The following is a 17,364-nucleotide window of genomic DNA, read 5'->3' on the forward strand; positions in this document are numbered from 1 at the left end:
GCCTGGGGCTAAAGGGGTAAATTGCATGGAGTGGCAGCTGCTACCCTTAACAGAAAGCATGAGGGCAACCTGCATGATGTGGTAGTTACCATGTTGCCTCAAATCCTGCAACGCCTTGGTTTGTAGATAGTGGACTCTTCTTTTCTTGAGCAGTATCTCCATTCATTTTCACACCACTGGGGTAAATGGAACTGGCCTGTAGTTTCCAGTCTCCTCCCTGTTATCACTTTTGTGAAGCAGGACCACCACTGCCCTGCTCCCATCTCCAAGGATCTGTTGAACAAGTCCTTCCAAGGACCTGCCAGTATGGCTGAGCTGCCTTAGTATTCTGGGATGTAGCTCACCCAGCCCATGGACTTGTCCACTTTCAGTTACTAGTTCCACTCTTGTAAATGGGGGCTATATCTAACCCACTCCCATCCATACTCTTTCCAATCAGCAACGCTCCTTCTCCAAGGTCGTCTTTAGTGAACCATGAACTGAAGTATTTCTTTAATATTTCTTCTCTTTCCTCATCTTTCTTCACATCTTAGTCTCTTTTCAATCTTAAAGTGCCATCTCTGGCATTCTTCCTTTCTCTAATATCTCTGAAAAATATTTTGTTACCTCTTTAGCAATCCTTTCTTCCATTTGAGTTTTCCTTATTTCTTTTCATATTTCCTTCAATTTACCAGATAATCTCCTCTTTTTGAGTTCCTTTGTACTTTGTTGATCTTTATGCCTTTATTTTCTCAGCCATCTCGAATCCTCAGTTTCCTTTTTCTCTCATTTACCCTTTTTTTTTTTTTTTTTTTTACATAACTGGTTGTTGCTTCTATTATAGCTTCTTTTAATTTGGTCCACTGTTTTTCTATTTCACCCATCTCCTAACAGCCTTCTAGCTCCTCCTTGATGTACACTGCCATTTTACCAAAGTCTATATTTTTGAAATCCAGGTCTTCGATCTTCATGTGGCTTTTCTCTTTCTTGGCTGTTATTTCAAACCCATACCATCTGATGATCACTGGTGCTCAAGTAGGCAGCTATCTCCCTTTGTGAGTACCAGGTGAGCTCATCACCTCAGGGGCTCTGTCACAATTTGTCTGAGCAGAGCCCATTGAAGGGCATCCATAATCTCTCTACTCCTTACAGATTCTGCAGCAGGGATACTCTAATCCCCACAGCCTGCTGATTAACATCTGCAATGAGCAACACTTCTCCCATCCTTCCTACCTTTTGGATGCCCTTGGCCAAATCTCTCTCCAGTTCTTCTGTTTGATTTGGAAGCCTGTAGACCACGCCAGTATAAATGGAAGTGCCATAATCCATTTCTAAAACAACCCACAACACTTCTTCCTTTCCCCTGCATTTCAGGCTTGGATATTGTTCCTGACGTAGAGTTGCTCCTTACACATTTCTGTCCTCTTTATCTTTCTTCAACAAGTTATAGGCTAATATGGCCATATAATATTCATGAGATTCTGAACTATGTAATAGCAACAATATCCAAGTCTCTCTTTATCATTAAGACCTGACGATCTGGAATTTTATTGCCTAGATTACAAGCATTTGTGCTAACAGCTTTCTCACTTGACTTGCTGTTCTTGGTTATCCTTTTGTTTAAAAGTGGGCTGATTATTTTGTTAATTTCTCCACCCAGTTATATGGACTGGAGGATAGCCGAGTGGTTAGAGCAATGGGCTGCAAGCCAGGGTTCACATCCTGCTGCTGCTCCTTGTGACCTTGGGTGAGTAAGTTCATCCTGCATTGCCACAGGTACAAAATTAGATTGTTAGCTCTCTGGGGACAGGGAAATATCTACTGTACCTGAATCTATTCTACTTGAAAGTGCCTGAAAGTGGAATATAAATCAAATATTTGTTGAGGGCGACTTTCCAACTTTCATTTGCTACCTTCATCCTCTAATTTAAATGCCTTAGGACATTTATTTCAGGATTTATATCCCACATATTTTTTATTGAATATTTTATTAATTACAATGCCATGAACATGACAAGAAAAGGCAGGAGAGTAAATATACAATAACAAAAAGTAATCAGGTTACAGAGAACATATCCTCTTCCAAATTAGCCATGGACCACTATAAAGAGGGGGTGGACTGTAAAGGCCAAGGGAGAGCTAGAAGTAACAATTTAAAGAGAAGAAAAAAAAAAAGCATTAACTTGCTATAAATCTGAGTGTATACACTTTAAGTAATGGAGCTAATGGGTGCTGACAGAAGGGATTTCTTCTGATCTAAAAAGAAACAAAGCTGGTCAGGAAGGAAAAAACATCTATTTCCAGCATATGAAACAACACATTTACACGGATATCTGAGAAGAAAAGTAGCACCTAAAGAAACTGCTTCCTGATGCATTGCAAGAAAAAAGTTTCTTCTCTCTTGAGTGGTTTTGACTACATCCGGATAAATCCTGGTACGGGTCCCATAAGAATTAGTTTGAGCTTTAAGAAAATACAGTTTCAAAATCATATTCAGATCTTGCTCAAACACAAGATACCAGAAGAGTCTGTCTTTCCACAACCTCTACCACTGAACTCTCTAATATTGCAGACACATCTAATGGTGGTTCTGATGAAATTGGGTGACAAATCTCATCTGCGCAGAGATAGAAAGAAAGCTCTAGTAATCAGCAGGCAAGAATCAGCTGGCAAACCAAGAACATTGATAAAGTATTTTTTCAAGGTATCTCTAACAGAAGTCCCAAAAAGCTTAGCCTTGAAAAAATTTCCAACTGTTCTATCTTCAGATGAATAGAGTTCTTGTCCTGAATTAAAACTGTATTCACCTTTTCAATTTCTTGTACACATTTTTCCATATCACCCAGTCTAGATTCTATTCCTTACAGCCTCTGCGAATGGACTTCCTGAAGTTCCGATACTGTTTTAACTAACAGACCAATGTCGAAAGCACAACTATTAATTGCAGGGTCTCCCCTCACCAGAACAGACCACAGAGTCCAGAGAAATTTGGGCTGGTCTTACCAATGGATGTAGAGGACGACTCTCAAGAGAGGGAGAAGAGAGATCGCCATATGTAGCAACCGACGCAGAAGCGCCCAAACTCGGTGTTTGAGTTCCTTCCAGCAGAATGATCATCTGAGGCAAGCAAGACTACTCAGGCTGTAGCTTCCCCCATCCAGAGATGCCTGTGCTCCCTCGCAAGGCTCCTCAATAGATCCAGCACCCCTGTTTTCCCTCAGATAATTGGCTCAAGATGAATTCTAGCATTTGCTGGCCAGGGATAACCTCAGGTGAGGAGGGATATTGCCTGGGATTTCCCTTTCTCTTCAGAGCCATCGTAAAGGAAACTGAATGAAGAAATGAGACTCCAGAAAGTGCTGCTGCCTAGCAAGCCGCCATCTTGACTCCACCATTCCACATATCCCAACGGATCAAAGCAGATTACAAAGTACATACATAGTATCATCAAAAATAATTAATAGACATAAGTATGACATTAAAACATACAATAAAAGTATATATATATATAAAACCATAAAAATAGCAATAAAACAACAAAATCATAAAACATAAAAGCTGTTAAAAAGTACCATCTTTATCACTGTCTGTCAAACAACCAACAGAAAGCCATATCAAAATTATCCTAAACCACCAAAGGCTGCATTAAAAAGAATAGTTTTCAAAGCTTTCTTAAAAAGCGTTGTCAGTTTGTGAACGCAGGTTTAAAGACAATATTCCAAAATTAAGGACCTGTAACTGAAAATGCAAACTCTTGAGTCCACAAGATGAATTGTTCAATAGGATGGAATTTCCAAAAAGTTTTTTTTCAGCAGAGCGAAACGTCTGGGTTGTAACAGATATGAAGTAGGACACCAATCCACAGAGCGAAGTTGTCATTAACTAGCAATTTATGGATTAATGTGACTTTATTTATGACACGCCAAACCATGAACAGCCAGTGAAGTCTTTTTAGAACCGGAGTGATATGCTGGTATTGATCAGTTCCAGTAAGGAGTCTAGCTGCAGAATTTTGTAGAATCTGCAGAACTTTCAAAGTGTAAAACGGCAAGCCTAATAACAATAAATTGCAATAATCAAGGTTAATTAAAATTAAAGCCTGTAAAACAGAACAAAATTCATTAAATTGCACTAAAGGTTTAAGCCATCAGCATCCAGATTTTAAAGACTATTTTATAATAGATCTAATGTGGGACTTCAGATTCTTTACTTGAACAGAAACAGGGATAGAGAAATCAGCAAAATTATAAAGGACAGGAGTATCTCATCTGGGAATTTTATTCATCATCTCTGTTTTCTTCAAATAGAGTGAAAATTATGGAACAACCAAGACTTAATGGAACTTAAACAGAGACTTAAATATTTTTCATTGTCATACCAGGAGGACTGCTTTAGAATAAAAAACTGTTTCATCGGCGTAATGGAGACAAATAGATATTAAAAAGAATGCCGATCCCTGGGGAACTCCCATAGTTAAGCAGTGCCGTTTGGAAAAAGCATTGGTAATGGAAACACACTGCATTCTATCAGACAAATAAGAGGGGACGACCAGTTCAACACAGGTCGTCGTCCCCCCAAATTCCAAAATCAGATAAATGTTTAAGCAAAAAAGAAAGGTTCAAAGTATCATGTGCTGCTGAGATATCAAGAAGTACAAGAACAAAACTCCTAATAGAATCACAACTGGGAAATGATAAAAAGTTCAGCGTTAAAAAAATGTTCTAAAACCAAATTGAAAGTTGTCTAAAATTCCATGACTCTCAATAAAATTAGTCAACTGAGAAAAAACAATACCTTCGAGAACCTATGCTAAAAATGGTAGACAAAATGGGACTATAATTCTCGTAGAGCAGAATCAAGTGACAGATTTTTAAGAGGAGGTTTGACTGAAGCCTTTCTAAAATCTAGAGGTACAAATCCTAGGAAAGAGAAAAATTAACAAACTTAGTAATGTGGCTGCCTAGATCTTGATGTAGACTTTTTATCAAAGTTGGAATGACCTCAACTCACGAGGCAGCTGAAAATTCATCCCACGACACAGGTGGAGCTACCTGAATAACATGAGATCGAGATGGTTCAGTTGCATTAAGAGTAGTAGGGTTCTTACATAAATTAGCAATTTTATCAACAAAGAAAAAAGCTAAATCATTGCAATGAGAAGGGTCCTTTCCAGCTTTCTGTAAGGAAGACATATACGTTGAAGGAGAGAGAAACGTTTAAAACAGTTCACTAAGATTACCACAGTTTTAGCAATTTTTGCAGAAAAAAGGCCTTTTTTATTCTGTCTTACAATTGTCTATAGTTGTCCAAAGCAGTTTTACAGGATTCAACAGGATTTTTCTCCAAGCTTGTTCAAGCCACCAAAGGTTTTGTTTAGATGAATGTAACTCGGAGTTGTACCATGGAGCTATGTTTTTCCTAGAAAGGTAAAACCTTTTGGTTTTACTAAAAACGTTATATTAATGGAATCCAAAGCTCGCTGGCTTACCAGGAATTCAAATCACTAAGTCTAGGCAACAATTTATCATGAATAGCATCAGGCTCTATGTGATTACGTTTCAAAAAAGTTACAGGGCAAGGGTTCTCAATTTTATGTAACATTGAAATGTCAGTTTTAAAAGCAATGAACGAATGGTCTGACTAAGGTATAGACCAAATGGAGGTCTGGTTTTCCCCATGATCTGAATTTCTTGCTTAGCTTCCTTTTTCCTGCATTGGACAGATATAGGACTTCCATACATGGCTCCAGCCCCCAATATATCCCAAATCACCTTCCTTACACTGAGGGTCAGATTTTCAAAGGGGTACGCGCGTACCCCCCGAAAACCTGGCCCAAGCTCCCCCTGCACGCGCCGAGCCTATGTTGCATAAGTCCCAGGGCTTTCCTGGGGGGGCGTGTCCCTAAATTAGGGAGGTCTTCTTTCCTTTCCATTGCAGAGAAACAGGATGATAGCGCAGTAGGTAAGCAGTTCTCAAAGGAAGATCATTTGTTTAACTATCTCACAATTAGGGTATTTAAAAGGAATGTTAGATGTACACAAGAATGGAAAACATTTTAAATTAGGATGATTAAACACTTTGAAACAAACACAAAAGGACTTAATCAGAAATTGGCTTTCTTACCCAATATCAGAAATACATCCTTTCAATTGCAAGATTTGACTGTCTTTTCACCTCTGGTATTCTTGGCCCCTACCCTCCCATTTCCTTTATTGAGCTGTAATGACATGCGGACATCCTAAGATCTAGATGACGCTGGACTATTTACCAGTACAATGTGCTGTTTCTGATGACGAGGATACCATTTGTAAGCTTGTCACAGATGTATTTAGTCGCTCCAATAAAAAGGTATCATCTGCAACTTGTTTGTTTAGCCTTAAATTCCACATATCCAAGCGGACTAACATGGCAGCCACAATTCTTTGATCAATATTCATATAATTTAGATGAATGCTGTAGTTTTATATGAAGTGCTTTGGTCTCACACACACATTCACATATAGGGATACACAGATTGTTCTTCAGAAATTTGCGATACTTGTTGCTAGTTCAAAAGTGTAGATAGAAAATTACTTTTCACCAATCCTCTGATTTTTAGTTGGGCTAGAGTACGTGGCCTTTATCATAATGTACAAAATATCATCAAGGTTTTTAAAGAACTGTAAAAAGCTATCCAAAATTTCATGTTAAGCTTAATTGCTATTTTATAGTAATATGAGTAATTTCTAGTTTAATATGATGAATTCCTTAATTCTGATGAGAATAGACTTGGTGTATTGGAAAATTCAAATCTTTATATCTAGCTGACAGATGTACGGCAGACAGATCCTAAAAGCTTGCTTTGTGCTATTGGTGTTCCAAATATTTATTTATTTAGAACTTTTATATGCCGACATTCATTTGCATATCACATCGGTTTACAATTAACAGGGGATAATACAAAATGATTTAGGAAGTTACATGAAACAGGGATGCGAAGGAACAAGAAGGAGATGTAGAGGAAGAATAAAGGTCCAGGTGACAAGTAGCATGAGATGAAACACAATGGATAAACTATATACAAGATTCTGTATTGAAGGCTATTGTTCAGGGAGCTCGGTGCCTTGGAAAGATTGCTTCTGGGATGATAGATTTTTTTTCAATTATGTCTTTATTAATTTTCCATTAAAAATAAGGAAAACAGGATATACATAACTGGAAAATAGATTTCTATAAATAGGCGGCAATACATCATCATATCCATATGCACCCATAACAGATAATCAAATGGGGAAGGTCATCAAAGAAAAGAATGAATCTAAAGAAAACCAAACAGGGAGAGGAGGAGTCTTAACATCTGAAAAAACTAAATATGTTGACATCCTCAGAGCTAAGCAAGAGATGCAGAAACAGCATCTTTGTCTGCTATAAAGATCTCTAAATGCAAAGGGTCTGAGAAGAGAAACTTTTTAGACTGAAAAATACTAAAGCATCTACACAGAAATTATAAAAAGAGAAAAGCACCCAAGGCTAAAGCTTTATTTTTCAGACAGGAAATGTCTCCTTGGGGCTTGAGCAGCTCCGGAGACAGAATGATAGACTTTTTTTTAAAGCAAAACCTACTGATTGCAATAGATCATGGAAAATTCTAAGAAAATAAAATTTTGAAATTATCAACTTGCTTTCCATTCTCTTTTCCCTTTATTCATTATCAGTTTAATTTATTCATTTAAACACAGTTTTCTTTATCAACGAGGCATATGTTGCTTAGAAGCATTCTTTTAATACAGAATTTTAAAAATAGATTTAAACCTCACCAGTTTTAGTTACATCCTGTTCCAATTCACTAATGAGCCAGTTAACACTTTCATTGCTGTTTTGTCTCCGGGTTTAGTATGCATACCCAGACATTACTTTTTTTTTCATCCAGGTGCAAAAACTGCAGGCTATGTTAAAACCAATGATGCTGAGACGCTTGAAAGAAGATGTCGAAAAGAAGTTGGCGCCAAAGGAAGAAACAATCATTGAAGTAGAACTCACAAATATCCAGAAGAAATATTATCGAGCAATCTTGGAGAAGAATTTTGCATTTTTATCCAAAGGAGCAGGGCAAGCCAATGTGCCTAATCTGGTTAACACTATGATGGAACTCCGAAAGTGCTGTAATCACCCTTATCTTATCAAAGGTAAAAAAGAAAGCAAATAGAACTTTTTTTGTGAAAAGTATTTAATAAATTAAATGTTTTGTTAATATAAGATGTTATAAGAAGAGACAATGCCAAAAAAAAAAGTCAATGCTCTAGACACGTGTGAATCAAACTATTCTTAAGAATTGAAAGATGTCAGCAAGCCAGACGGTGACTAATTACTTTGTCACCTGGTCTTCTCTATCATGTACCTTATTTCAGAAGCTTCTACTATATATATTCTGTAATGGTCATAACACTTTTAACATGAGCAAAATTCAGGGAGTCAAGACAGTAGGAATTGATTGTAAGGAGCTTGTCTTTCCTAGCTCCAAAGACAGCTAAACTTTTAACACATTGTTTGTCCCAGATTGGTTTTTAACTCCTCCTGACCCAATTGATAGTAAATGGAATGCCTTTGAGACTGTCTCGGGACTAGAAATATCAAACACTATTTCTTCATTAAACCCTTCATTCTACCCATTAAATCCATGCAGTCTTTAAAAACTGATCAAGGAGACTATTGCCCCTTCGCTGACTATGCTTATCAAGTTTTCTTTAAATGAAGGTAATATCCCCATCTCCTTGAAGCAAGCATCAGTAAGAACCCACTAAAAGCAAATTTGAATCTCATGATTTGACTAACCAGCAGCCAATTTCCTCCCTTCCTTGTAGCCTCTAAAATCCTTGAAAGTATTGTTCTGAAACCATTCCAGAATGTTGTCGATGATCATAAAATTCTTGACCACCTTCAATTTTGTTTTAAACAAAAGCCCGAGTTCCGAGATTTTATTAGCTTCTTTAGTGGTCACTCCTAAACGAGGTATTGATTCAGAGAAAAAATATATTCGGTAACGTTGGATATTTCATCTGCCTTTCATACAATTGATCGCCAAATTTTGCTTTATCAACTGCAGGTATGTGAAATATATGGTGCAGTTTTGAACTGGTTTCACTCGTATCTATGAGGATAGCTACAGTGAGTCATCTTCAAAACAGACTGTTCTCCGTGGTATTCTCTGGATACTGATGTCCCCCAGGGCTCTCCGTCCTATTATTTAACATCTATATGTCTCCAGTTTGTAAATTGGCATGGCTCTGTATGGGATACTGGTTGTATGTTGATGACATACAATTTAATATCAAGATGGGCTCATCATGGGATGAAACTGCAGCCTTACGACTAAATTTTAAATCCCCTGCATGTGGGGAAAATGGGGTTTACGTGTGCATCTTCAAAGGGGCTCGGCCACGCGCATAACTCCCATTACGCGCAGAAGTGCCGGGCCCAAGAAGAGGGGCGGTCCGGGGGACAGGGAGGGACAGGGCTGGAGGCGGCTGTACAGCGGCCATTTGCTGCTGTGCCGGGGAATCGCGCGCCAGCAGGCTGCTGGCACACATAACTTAACACCAGCTCAGGCTGGCGTAAGTTCAACAACAAGGAAACTAAAATAAGGTAGGCCTTCTAAGAGGGAGGGAGGTTATGTAGGGGGTATGAAAGTTCCCTCCCAATCCGCTCCTTAATTGGAATGGACTGGGAGAGAACCGAGGGAGGCCCGATCTTGTCGCCGCGCGAAACATGCACATTTCTAGCCCCCCTTGTGTGCGCTGCCCCAGATTTTATAACATATCCCTACCGGCGCGCATGTGTTATAAAATTGTGCGTCCATGTGCGCGTGTGCATTTTTAAAAAATCTACCCTTTAGATTCCTATTGTCTCAGCTATGCGTCAATGGCTGACTCACAACAAGTTAGCCCTAAATCTCACTAAGACCAAGATCTTAGTCCTGCAGTGTAATATTTGTCCTTCATCTCATCAATCCTTTTTTATTGAAAATCATATAATTCTAGTGTCTTCTGCTGTCAAAATTTTGGGTTTTCTCATCGATTCTGACATTTCTTTTAAAATTCAGATTAAATTAGTTGTTTGAGTGGGATTTTTAAAATTACATGTTTTAGTAATATTAAGCCTTTACTATTTCAGGCCGATTTTCGGGTCATTGTGCAAGCTGTGCTATTACCCCTACTCAACTACTGTAATGCACTGTATATTGGCCTCCCGGCTTCCTCCCTGAGAGCATTGCAAATATTGCAGAATGCCACTCCCAGACTGATCTCCAGCCGCTCCATGTGAAGTCATCTTTCTCCCATACTAAAGGAATTACATTTGTTACCAGTTCATTCATGAGTTATGTACAAGGTTCTTTTGCTTGTCCCTAATATGCTTGTTCTGAATGATTATTCTTGGGTTAATGTACTCCTGCGGATTTACAATCCTTGCCGCAAACAGCATTCTGCTAAGAGAGGACTATTGGATATTCCTTCAGTGCGTCAAGCTCGTCTGATGGAAACGCGAGAGCAAGTTTGTTCAGTCGTTGCTCCAGACTTGTGGACCTCCTTTCCCATGGCACTGCGTCTTACAGGTTGCACTAAGACATTTAAGGGATTGCTTAAAACATATCTTTTTGAATGTGCATTTGATTGACATATGCCATGGCAGTTGTGATCAGAAGTATGTGTCTCTGTGGCTGATCCCGGAGGTTCATGTTTAAAAGATGCTTGCTATTTATTCATTTGATTGTTTGTTAATGTTTTATGTTTTTAAGGTAGCTTGTATTGTTTTATTTGCTGTATTTTATCATTGCTATTTGTTGTAGTGTGTATGTTGGTTGTAAACTACCTTGGAATATGGTAGTGTATACATTTTAAATAAACATAAAGATAGGAATGCCTCAATATCAATTCTTTTTTTTAAATTATTTTTCTTCAAATAAAAAAAAACCAAAGCTGATAGTTATTGAGGCATTCCTACATTTGTTATGAGCATTACAGAATATACACAGTGGAAGCTTCTGTAATAATATATTTTTAATATATGTATTTTTAGGTGCCCCCACTGAGATTGCCTTAATTTAATATAGAAACAAAGATATGACGGCAGAAAAGGACCAAACGGTCCATCTAGTCTGCCCAGCAAGCTCATGACAGTATCTGCCACTTCATACAATTCACCCCATACCTCCCAGACCATCAAGCCAGGAGCCTTGTTGGTAGCTGTTTTAGTCCGGTTCCCATCACCTCTTGCCGTTGAAGCAGAGAGAATGAGGGAGTTGCATCAACAGTATGAAGGTTTATTGGTTAAGGGTAGTAACCGCCATACCAGCAAGTTACCCCCATGCACTCTCTTCTTCGTTTCCATTCTCTAAACTTTATGGATCCACAGTGTTTATCCGATGCCCCTTTGAAATCTTTCACTGATTTAGTCTTCACCACCTCCTCCATAAGGGCATTCCATGCATCCACCACCCTCTCCGTGAAGAAATATTTCCTGACTGTTCTGAGTCATCCTCCCTGGAGTTTCATTACATGCCCCCCTAATTCTACTGATTTCTTTCCAATGGAAAAGGTTTGTCGATTGTTCATCATTAAAACCTTTCAGGTATCTGAAGATCTGTATCATATCCCCCCCTGCACCTCCTCTCTTCCAGGGTGTACATATTTAAGATCTTCAATCTCTCCTCATAAGTCAATTGATGGAGACCCCCCCACCACCACCATTTTTGTCACCCTTCTCTGGACCGCCTCCATCCTGTCTCTGTCTCTTTTGAAATACAATCTCCAGAACTGAACACTGGTGAGGCCTCACCAGTGATCTATGCAAGGGGATTATCACATTCTATTTCTTACTGTTATTCCTGTCTGTGCAGCCCAGCATTCTTCTGGCTTTAGCTATTGCCTTGTCACATTGCTTTGCCATCTTCAGATCGCCAGACACTATCACCCCAAGGTTCCTCTCTTGCTCCGTGCACAACAGCCCTTCATATCCCCCATCACATACAGCTCTTCTGGATTACTACACCCTAGATGCATGACTCTACACTTCTTGGCATTGAATTCCAGCTGCCATATCCGACCAAGCCTCCTTAAATCGCGTTTCATTCTCTCTACTGTTTCTGGTGTGTCCACTCTGTTGCAGATCTTAGTTTCATCTGCAAATAGACAAACTTTACCTTCAATCCCTTCCACAATGTTGCTCACAAAGATATTGAACAGTTCCAGTCCCAACACAGATCCTTGTGGCACTCCAGTTAACACCGTTCTCTCTTCAGAGCAGGTTCCATTCACCATCACATTCTGTCTTCTATCCGTTAACTAATTTGTAATCCAGGTCACCACTTTGGTGATCACTCCCAAGCTTCTCTTTTTATTCACAAGCCTATGCGGGACCATATCAAAAGCTTTGCTGAAATCCAAGTAGATCACATCAAGCGCGCTTCCTTGATCCAATTCTTTAGTCACCCAATCAAAAAAAATCAATCAGGTTTGTCTGAAAGTACCTTTCCCTGGTTAATCCATGCTGCCTCCGGTCCAGCAGTCCCTCCTGCCTGTAGATAGTTCACTATCCTTTCCTTCAGCAGTCTCCATTACTTTTCCCACCACCGAGGTGAGACTAACCGGCCTGTAGTTTCCAGCCTCCTCTCTGCTCCCACTCTTGTGAAGCGGGATCACCACCACTCTTCTCCAGTCAGTCGGCACCACTCCCATTTCCAGAGATCTATTGCACAGGTCACGCAGCGGACCCACCAGCACATTTATGAGCTTCCTCAGTATCCTGGGATGAACATCATCAGGCCCCTTGGCTTTGTCCACTTTCAGTTTTCTTAGATCTTCCCATACATTTTCTTCTGTAAATGGAGTTTTGTCTATCCCACCCCCATCCACAGTCTTGTTAACTAGCGACTGTCCTTTTCCCGGGTCTTTAGTGAACACCAAACTGAAGTTTTTGTTTAATATTTCTGTCATTTCTTCGTCTCTCTCCACACATCCTTGTCATCTTTCAATTTCACTACGGACCTTTCTCTGATGTATCTGAAAAATGTTTTGTCACCTCACTTTACCTCTTTGGCTGTCCTTTCTTCTGCCTGACTTGTTGCTTTCTTGATTACTTTCTTTGCCTCCTTAGTTTCACCAGATATTTTTCCCTGTGTTTTACTTTTTTAGATCCTATATAGTTCTTGAACACTGTTCTTTTTGCTTTTATTATGTGAGCCACCTCCCTTGTGAACCAGATCGGTTTCTTATTTCTCTTACTTTTTTTTTTTTACTTTTCTAACATATAGATTTGTTGCTTTTGTTGTTGCTCCTTTTAGTTTGGCCCACCTCTCCCATTTTCTCCCAGTCTTCTAGTTGAACCTCCAGATACGTCTCCATTTCGACAAAGTCCGTATTTTTGAAAAGCAAAACTCAGGTCTTTGTGTGACTTCTCCATATCTTATTTGCGATGTCAAACCATACCGTTTGATCACTGGTGCTGAGGTGAGCATCCACCCGGACATTGGAGAAATTCTCACCGTTACTGAGCACTAGGTCGAGTCTAACACACTCCCTTGTATGTTCGTTCCATTTACCATTTGTTTGAAGAGAGCCCCTTGCAGGGCGTCCACTATCGCTCTGCTTCTGATAGATTCTGCAGAAGGGATTCTCCAGTCTGCGTCCGGCATATTAACTCCAACAATCAGCGCTTCTCCTTTCCTTCCCACATTTTTAATGTCTTCGACCAGATCTCTGACAAGTTCTTCCATTTCAGTTGGAGGCCTGTAAATCACACTAGTCAAAATGGATGAACCATCATCTTTTTTTTTAGAATAGCCCATAAAGCTTCTCTACCCCAATTTCCTTGCAGTTCAGTTGCTTGGGTATTGTTTTTGACATAGAGAGCTGCTTGCTCACCCTTTTCTGACCTCTCTGTCCTTCATTAACAAGCTATAGCCTGGTATGGCCATATTCCCAATCATGAGAATCTGTGAGCCATGTCACTGTAACAGCAACAATGTCCAAGTCCACCTCCATCATTAGGGCCTACGGGTCTGGGATTTTATTGCCCAAACTTCGAGCATTTGTGGTCCTAGCTTTCCAATTTTTTTTCCTTTGATTTGTTGTGCTTTGTATGCTCCTTTTCTGCTTTTTTGTGCTGATTGATTTTTTTTCTCCTCCCACACCCTGTATTGCTATTCCATAGTCTTATAATTTCTTACTATGAATATTAATTTTAAGGTGGAATTTACAGGTTTAGCACGGCTAATAATTTGTGGGTATCAGTTAACTGGCTTCACTAAAATAAAACTGCATATTGTCAGGTATAGGTTCCTTGGGCAGTAATCCTGAAAGTCCTGTATGAAAGTGGTACTAAAGCTGATCAGATTTTCTGCACGGTTGGTCTTTTAATCTGTTTTTATAAAACATGCATGCTTGTAACAGGTGCTGAAGAAAAAATTCTTGGGGAGTTCAGAGAGACTTATAGTCCGTTAGCTCTTGATATCCATCTACAAGCAATGATCCAGTCTGCTGGCAAGTTGGTTCTTATTGATAAACTCCTTCCAAAGATGAAAGCAGGTGGACACAAAGTGCTAATCTTCTCTCAGATGGTGCGCTGCCTTGATATTCTTGAGGACTATCTCATACAAAAGAGGTAGGTTCCTGTACATTTTATGGGAAAATACAGGCTGGTGTCCTGACAAGAGCAATGTGTACAGACAAACGGATTCATAAACACATTACACTACTAAACTCTAATCCTATTTTGGCCAGAGGCGTTTTGGTAAAAGATTTTGAGTCATGTCTCCATAAAGCAAAAATAACTCTTTTCGAAGGCCTTAATCTTAAATGATTTTTCCCATAGGCACAAGTTAGTCTAAGATTTCCAATGTTGAACTGTCTATCCATATAACAACAAAGGTAAAATAAATCCTACATTTCCCTCTCATTCAACAAATTTCCCACAAAATAATGCATAAAAGAAATTGTGTGGAATTAACATTTACAGGGATCTTTATACATAGGTGCCAGCTCTGGGGGTGCTTGAGCTAACTCCTTCACTTTATCCATGGAGGGGGGTTTAGCACCCATAATTATTTTGAAAAGTTGACTCCAAATCTTTTATGGATGGCATGCTAATTTTTAAGGCTTTGACATTTTACTTTTTCATTTGTCTTAGTTAAAGCTATAAAAATAATTCTGTTACTTTAAGTGTACAGTTCTTGCTTTATCATTAAAACTACAGGGCTGAGAAAGTTTGTAAACGCCCTAGGGTGGTCTGAGTTTTAGCAAAATTTTATACTAAAAATGTGATTACTAATGTAATCACTGATAAGAGAAAAAGAACACCTTTGAAAAATAACTTAATCAAACAAGGTATATTTTGATTATTCAACAAAAAGATTCAACAGTAAGTATCCTTGCATGAAAATGTATATGAGCTCTTAATTAGTAACTTGTGACAAATCTTTGCGCAGCAATAATTTCCAGCTAAACATTTCTTATAGCTGTGGATCATTCTCTCATGTCACCTTAGAATTTTGGCCCATTCTTCCATATTGAACAGTTTCGATTCTGTGATATTGAAGAGTTTCCTTGCATGAACATCTTGTTTCAGGTTTTGCCACAGCATTTCCGTAGGATTTGGGTCAGACTTTGACTTGGCCAGACCAAAATACAAAATCTCTTCTTCAACCATTCATTAGTAAATTTGCTTGAATGTTTAGGGTTGTCATCTTGCTGCATTACCCACTTTTGGCTTGGTTTGGCCTCAGCCTACGGACAGATGGTCTTACACTCTCCTCTAGAATTTCCTGAAATAAAGCGGAATATAAGGTGAAAGCACACCGTTCAGGTCCTGATGCAGCAAAGCAGCTCCACATTATGATACTTTCACTACTCTACTTGGCAGTTGGGATGAGATTCTCATTTTGGAAGGTAGTGTTTAGTTTTTGTCAAACAAAACATTTGTTATTGTGACCGAAAAATGTTTTGCTCATCTGTCCAGGGAACAATATTCCAGAAGCCTTATGGGTTATCCAGCTACTCTCTGGTGATCTTGAGGCAAGCAGCAAATATTTCTTTTAGAGAGCAGTGACTTCTTCCTAGCTATATTCTCATGAACATTTATATTCTGCTTTTCGGCACTTCAAAGTAGATTACATTTAGGGTTTTTTTTTCCTGATTGACCTAATGGTCCTCACGTCGGATACAACAAGAGAGGCCTTGAGATCTGTAGTCTGGATTTTTTTGTGACTTTCTGGATAATGTTTCGGTTTGCTCTTGAGGTGATCTTGGCAGGATGACTACAGCTTGATAGTCTTCAGCTTTTTCCATTTGTATACTCTGACAGTGGATGGATGGAGCCCCAAATGTTTAGAAATTATCTTGTAAACCTGTCCAGACAAAGAAATATCAACTACCTTTTCATAACTCCTCTGAAATTTCTTTTGATATTGGCATGATGAGTTCCCACTAACGTTTATGGTGAAGACCAAACTTAAAACATTTTAGACCTTTATATAGAGCAGGATGCCCAATCTCATTCCTGCAGATTTACTCCGCAAGTTGGTTTACGTGTAGCCCAATTATTTAAGCACCTATTTCTAATTAGTTAATTGTGCTAAGGAAATTAAGGGTTCACATACACATTAATTCTGAATTATTATTTCTACTTTTTACGTTACATGGAATTATTTTATACCCTTTTTATTGCATAAGATAAGACTAGTTTCAGCTAAACAAGTGTATCTTGGTAAGAACTTGTAATTCTCAATATTATTCTTGGAATTTACAGACTTTTTGTAAGCAACTTATCTAATCAGATGTCCATTGTCTTCAGTCTTTCATGTGTTGCTCATTACTTAATATAGTTTGAAAGCAGGACATTCCTTCTTTTATAAAGAAACCCTGCATTAGACAGCTCCTGCAGAAATTCCCAGATTTTTTTTCCCCCGTTTGGGACACATCAGATTCCTTCTGAATCCAGTATTTTGTTTTCTACTTTGGCATATTTTATTTATTTATTTAAGGCTTTTATATACCAATATTCGTTTGCACATCATATCGGTTTACATGGAACATATCGGGGTACAAGGAACATATTATGATAATAGCATTATATATATCGGGTATACGTGGAAATATAACAGATTACAATAACAAGGGATAAAGAAACGCTAAATGGTTTTCATAGAACTGGTTGGTATAACAGGTTACCATAATAAGGGAATAACAGATTACAATAGCAGATTATAAAAGAAATGCTAAAAGGTTTTCATGGAGCTGGTTGATGAATAACATGAGTATGTTAGAGTAACATGGGGGGGCCTAACAGTTTGTTTCCGTAGTCTTGTATTGCAAGGTTTAATAACAAAAAATGTCTTATGTATGGAGGGGGTGTGTG

The 17,364-nt window shown here is 38.7% G+C and overlaps 1 protein-coding gene across 10 annotated transcripts in view; it reads left to right on the top strand.

Moving 5' to 3' along the window:
* CHD9 (chromodomain helicase DNA binding protein 9) overlaps positions 1-17,364 on the top strand; it is a 406,054-nt gene that overhangs the window by 233,053 nt on the left and 155,637 nt on the right. For all 10 annotated transcript variants that reach the window (XM_029608540.1, XM_029608542.1, XM_029608543.1 and 7 more), the window contains 2 exons: positions 7,889-8,144; positions 14,403-14,613. In XM_029608540.1, coding sequence (XP_029464400.1) covers positions 7,889-8,144; positions 14,403-14,613 — 467 coding nt within the window. The remainder of the gene's footprint in view (positions 1-7,888; positions 8,145-14,402; positions 14,614-17,364) is intronic.

The sequence above is a fragment of the Rhinatrema bivittatum genome, chromosome 7 (assembly GCF_901001135.1).
Source record: "Rhinatrema bivittatum chromosome 7, aRhiBiv1.1, whole genome shotgun sequence".
In the NCBI taxonomy this organism is placed as follows: Eukaryota; Metazoa; Chordata; class Amphibia; order Gymnophiona; family Rhinatrematidae; genus Rhinatrema; species Rhinatrema bivittatum.